The sequence below is a fragment of the Clytia hemisphaerica genome, unplaced genomic scaffold (assembly GCF_902728285.1).
Source record: "Clytia hemisphaerica strain Z4C2 unplaced genomic scaffold, Clytia hemisphaerica genome assembly, whole genome shotgun sequence".
Lineage (NCBI taxonomy): Eukaryota > Metazoa > Cnidaria > Hydrozoa > Leptothecata > Clytiidae > Clytia > Clytia hemisphaerica.
The window spans coordinates 9559-15440 of NW_027104538.1; the positions used below are offsets into that span (position 1 = coordinate 9559).

The 5882-nt window shown below is 36.4% G+C and overlaps 1 protein-coding gene across 1 annotated transcript; it reads left to right on the forward strand.

The window, feature by feature from the left end:
* The first annotated feature begins 4784 nt into the window (after positions 1-4784).
* On the forward strand, positions 4785-5882 carry LOC136822567 (uncharacterized). Its single transcript, XM_067078832.1, has 2 exons — positions 4785-5136; positions 5356-5882. Exons 1-2 carry the CDS (start codon positions 4785-4787, stop codon positions 5880-5882), a joined length of 879 nt encoding a protein of 292 aa, XP_066934933.1.

Consider the following 5882-nt stretch of genomic DNA (forward strand, 5'->3'; position numbering starts at 1 on the left):
TTCCTTTTCATTTTCATGTTTTTCTGATCCTTTAATCAATTCTAGACGCTGTCTTTTCTTCTCCTTTTCTTGTTCATGCTTATCAGTGCCTTGAATTTTTTCACGTAACCTTTTAAGAGAAACATTTTTTTGTTGCAATAAATCTTTATACTTTTCAGTGCCTTTGATTTTCTCGACTGATCTCTTATATGAAGCATTTCTTTGTCTACGTATGACTTCTGTCGAAATAAAGTCTGTCTCGAAATAATTTGCAGCTGGAGAAAAAAATGGCTGTAACTTTTGATAGAATTCGAATCAAGTTGCGGTTTTGTGCTCGTTAAAAAGATATTCGTGAGTGGAATATTATCAAGTAAAAAAATTGAGAAAAAAAAAGGAAAATGAAAATGAAAAATGAAGAAGAAAAAATTCTTCAATCTTAAATCATTATCAATCACTGTGAAAAAATTTTTCAAAAATATTCATTCAATCAAAAGATATCAAACAAAATTTATTGCTGGTTGACTCTATAAAGTAGTAAAAAACGACAAAAAAAACGAAAAAACCTGCCTTTTGTCGATCAACCAGCAATAAACTTTGTTTGATATCTTTTGATTGAATGAATATTTTTGAAAAATTTTTTCACAGTGATGATGATCTAAGATTGAAGAGTCACTCCTGTGAAAATGATAATTATACTACATTTCTACAAGAAGCTGATTTTTTTCTTCTTCATTTTTCATTTCCATTTTCCTTTTTTTTCTCAATTTTTTTACTTGATAATATTCCACTCACGAATATCTTTTTAACGAGCACAAAACTGCAACTTGATTCGAATTCTATCAAAAGTTACAGCCATTTTTTTCTCCAGCTGCAAATTATTTCGAGACAGACTTTAGTACTTTTTATATTTTTGTCATTACAAAAATCAGTTTTGAGATAAATAATGTTAAAAAGATTTGTGTTCTTATACTCAGATCTTATATACTGTTTAATTTCTTGTAACCTGTCAAACTTTAAAAGAACAGAAGTTCCAATTCCGCTTTCAATTTGATGGCCTTCAGAGTCTCTGCTATGCGAGTCAAAAAGAAAATAATTTTTGTTGTAGTGCATTACAGCTAAGCAATTTCCAGCTATCACTAAAACTGCACCAGAATGCTGCAATAGGAGTTCCTCCTGAACAAAATTTACCGTAATATTATCAGTCTCAAAATAACCTTCAAAAATATTGAAATTTAGTGCACACATACTTCCTCCTATATCAATAGATCTTGAAAACTCTTCAATATATGGGGAGTTACCAACGATACCCAGCTTTTTGAAATTCAGATCGCCTTGGTCTAAAACGTAATCCAATCATGAGTCTTCCACAATGATAATTTTCTAAATTGGGCATAGCAAATAGCAAAAAAACAATTTGACGAGCATTGAATACCTGCTGTCTCACCGAATTTACGGTTACCCTGATGAAAAGAACCTTGAACACTAGGACCAGGGTTAAGTTCTACATCACCTGATAGTAGAAGTGTGTTATTCACTTTGAGAAAAATAAGGCTTTCATCTCCTAATTTGTGCACTGCATTGGGATACTCAACAAAAATTCCATTTCTTGAAAACCAATTAAAATCTAAAGGTGTGAAAACCTCTGTTGGTTCAAATGATTTTGGGATCGCAAAACATAGGAGGGTTAAAAGTTCTACGAAACGAACAGGTCTCAATAGTTTTGAGAGAGCATCATTGGAAAGTTCAGAACCAAGAACAATAGATTTAGTGATACATTTCATGTTTCTTTGAGCTGTGAAAGCAAAGCTTCCTATACGTCACGGTACAATACAATTGATATCTTTTTTTGTATCACACAGAAACGCTGCAAAATAAAAATAAAACCTTTGTCTCTCCTCTGACTAAAATATTTTTTACAAGTCTGATGGTGTAAAGTATCTCTTAAAAAATTCAATCTATAATAATAAAGATTTATAAAAAAACAGCTGTGAACTGTGAAAAGTGAACCGACAATTTAAGTATATCTATACTATGTTAGTTGTTGTTGTTATATATTTATTTAGAGCTGTCGATATCGTACAGCTTGTTCGGTCGCAGGCACAAGATATAACTTGCCCTGGCCACGGGGTGCCTCAGTCAGATTCAGTGGCCAATACAGTGCTTAAATCTGAAGGACAAAAAAAAAATACCTCAATCAAATTCAGCAGCCCGGAAGCGGTGCAGATAAATCTGAAGGGCAAAAAAAAGTGCCTCAGCCTCACTATGTGAAAGGGCAAAAAAGGTGCTTGAAACAGATCCACCAGATAAATAACTCTATGTGGAACTGGAAAAGCAAATTGAAAGTTTATACTTACTATTTCTTCCTGATTTGTAATATTTTGAGTTCCACTATTTTGCAAGAATTTGATACACTGAAACGTTAACAACGTAACCTTCTAGAAAATTTCCAAAAATGTTTCAATGTTCAAGCTTGAATTACTTTGGAGGACAGCCGTACGCTCTAAACTGTGGAGCTAATTAGGCAGTTCACAGCCGTTGGCATTCATTCTCCACAGTACTAGGCCAGTAAAGTATTCATGACGTAATTTTTAGAAAACGCGCGAAAAGATTCCGTGGTTAAACTAGCTTGTAAAAATTTGTGATACATAACTGATAGTTAAATTTAGTGAGTCTATCCACCCGACTACTTTCGTTTTCTACATTTTTCTCCAACTTCACCACAAAAAGTCTATCACAATACTTTCGCTAAGGCGAAATTAATAAACGAGATAATGGAAAGGGTTAGGAATCCAGAACAAGAAACTTTTGATTTTATTGTAGAGAGGGCAGAAGAAGCTGAACGATTTGTTTGTTGAAGAACATAAAGAAGAAATTGCCGAGGCCAGAGATGACATCATTCGCGAGTTTAGTCGTGTTAATAGTATTGACTTTACTGACAGAGAAAATCTCCCAAAATTACAGTTTACTTTGAAAAATAACACTAGAGTTAGGATATATGACAGTGCTTTGAAAATACTTTTGTCTGAGGTTGACATGGATGAACTTGATCTCTCCCAACTAAATGACCTCATTTATGCCACAGCTAAATCAACAACCACTAGTGTAGGAGTGAAAATCAAGAAAATAAACAAAAGAACTCATGTTCATAAAGCCCCGAGATGGAAAAGAAAGCTTCAACTCGAGATAGATTCTCTGCGAGATATATATATCTTAGACGAGCTAGTGAGAGGAGTAGAGGTTAAAACCAGAAGGGCTAGAAAATTGAAAAGGGCTTTACAAATTAAAGATGAGACATCTCTTCTCTGTGCTAAAGAAAACCTTATGCAGAAAATGCAGTTGAAAGCCCAGCGAATGCGACGATTTGATAAAAGGACAAAGTTTTTCAGACAAAATAAAGTATTTAGCACAGATGCAAAGAAGTTTTACAGAGAAATTGGGAAAGGAAAGATTTCAGTTGAGGAACCTCCATCACAGGAAGATATTGAGGGCTTTTGGAATAATATCTGGGGAAAGAAAAAAAGTTACAACAGAGAAGCAACATGGATTGAACGCGAAGAAGAAAGAATGAAAGGGAAAAAAGAACAAGAATGGGAAGAAATTACTGTTGAAGAAGTCCGCGTTGCTTTAGGCAAGACACAGAAATGGAAATCTCCTGGGATTGACAAAGTTCAAAACTTTTGGCTCAACTATCTTCCTTCCATGCACAGAGTACTTACTTTCTTTTTGAATGAGCTTGTTGGAAACCCAAACAGTATCCCTGAATGGCTGACAGAAGGCGTTACTTACCTGTTGCCAAAGTCTGAGGATACCAAAAACCCCAATAACTACCGACCTATCACTTGTCTTAACACCATCTATAAACTTCTCACATCTGTTTTAACAGAAAGAATGTACTCTTTTCTTGAAGATAACTCTATTCTGCCCACTGAGCAAAAAGGTTGTAAACGTAATTCATATGGTTGCAAAGACCAACTACTTATTGACAGAATGATATTAGAAAGTTGTAGAGCGAAAAATAAAAACCTTAGCACAGCTTGGATAGATTATAGGAAAGCTTTTGATAGTGTACCACACGACTGGATTTTAAAAACCCTAGATCTTTACAAAGTTTCCCCAATTATCACCAATTTTCTGAAAACAGCTATGAAGCAATGGGAAACTCGTCTCTTTCTTTCTCATCAGCAAGGTACTATTGATTCAAATTACCTTAAAATAAAACGTGGTATTTTCCAAGGAGACTCTTTGTCCCCTCTTCTTTTTTGTCTTTCGCTTGTTCCCCTTTCCAACGAGCTGAACAACACCAACTCTGGATATCAGATGTATGATAAGAAGATTAATCATCTTTTTTACATGGATGACTTGAAGCTATTTGCAAAAAATGATCGTGAGCTTGAAGGACTGTTGACCACAGTACATCAATTTAGCAAAGACATCTCGATGGAATTTGGCCTTGACAAGTGCGCAAAGGCTACTTTCATTCGGGTAGAATTCGCCAGACATCTGATATTTTGCTTGATCTTGACAACTCCATCAAGGAATTAGATCCAGAGCAAACGTACAAGTACCTTGGGGTGAACGAGGGTGAGGGAATACAACATGCTACCATGAAAGAAAAAGTGCGTAGAGAGTACTATAGAAGGATCAGGTTAGTCCTCAAAACAGAGCTTAACTCCAAAAATAGGATACAAGCCATCAACACACTTGCAATACCGGTAGTACAGTATAGCTTTAGTATCTTGAATTGGAACATTGCAGACTTACAGAGAATGGATCGAAAGACCAGAAAGTTGTTAACTTGCAACAGAATGCTGCACCCAAAATCAGACGTTGACCGTCTATACCTTCCGAGAAGCAAGGGTGGTAGAGGCCTTCTGCAGATAGAACAAGCCTACAAGATAGCAACCATTGGAATGAGTAAATACCTTGAATGCTCGAGTGACTGGATGATGGCGCTTGTACACAGGCACGAACAGAACAAAACTTCCAATTCCATCGTCAAAGAAGCAAACAAATATGCCCGGGAATTACATATTAACACCGAACCTGACGTCGGTTTAGACCAGCCTGCTACCAAAATTGCCAAATCCATCAAATGCAAAGCCAAGTTAGCAGGGAGAAAAAAGCTGGAGCAAACATGGAGCCAGAAATCACTGCACGGTCAGTACTATCACTGAAGCCACCAAGCTGATGTAGATATAGAAGCAACCCATCAGTGGCTAAGGAGCTCAGGACTGAAGGCAGAGACGGAAGGCTTTATACTAGCTGCCCAGGATCAAAGTTTGTTCACTAGGAACTACCAGGCGAACATCTTAAAAAATGGATCTGATCCTAACTGTAGATTTTGTAACAAACATATTGAGTCTATTGACCATTTAGTTTCTGGTTGTCCTGTACTGACTCCAAATGAATATGTGAAGCGCCACGACCGTGTTGGGCAATACCTTCACTGGTGCATCTGTAAGCATTACGGAGTCGAAACTGACGCATCTTTCTGGTATGAACACCATCCACCAGCTGTAGTTGAATCCAAGAATGTCACCATCTTGTGGGATTTCCCAATCAACACAGACAGAACGATAAAGGCTAATAGACCAGACATTGTAGTGAAGGATCGGAAGAAGAGAACTTGCTTACTGATCGATATGAGTGTCCCCAGTGACAGAAATGTTTCAGTTAAGATGTTTGATAAACTAAGCAAGTACAAAGATCTTGAAATAGAGATCCAGAAAATGTGGAATTTGAAAACAACAGTAGTACCAGTGATTGTAGGGGCCCTTGGGCTAGTGAGAACGGGTGTTCAAGACTTTGTTGAGAAAATCCCTGGAAATCCACAGCTACAAGAAATACAGAAAATAGTTTTAACAAGTACCGCACATATTCTCCGTAAAACTCTTTCAATGTGA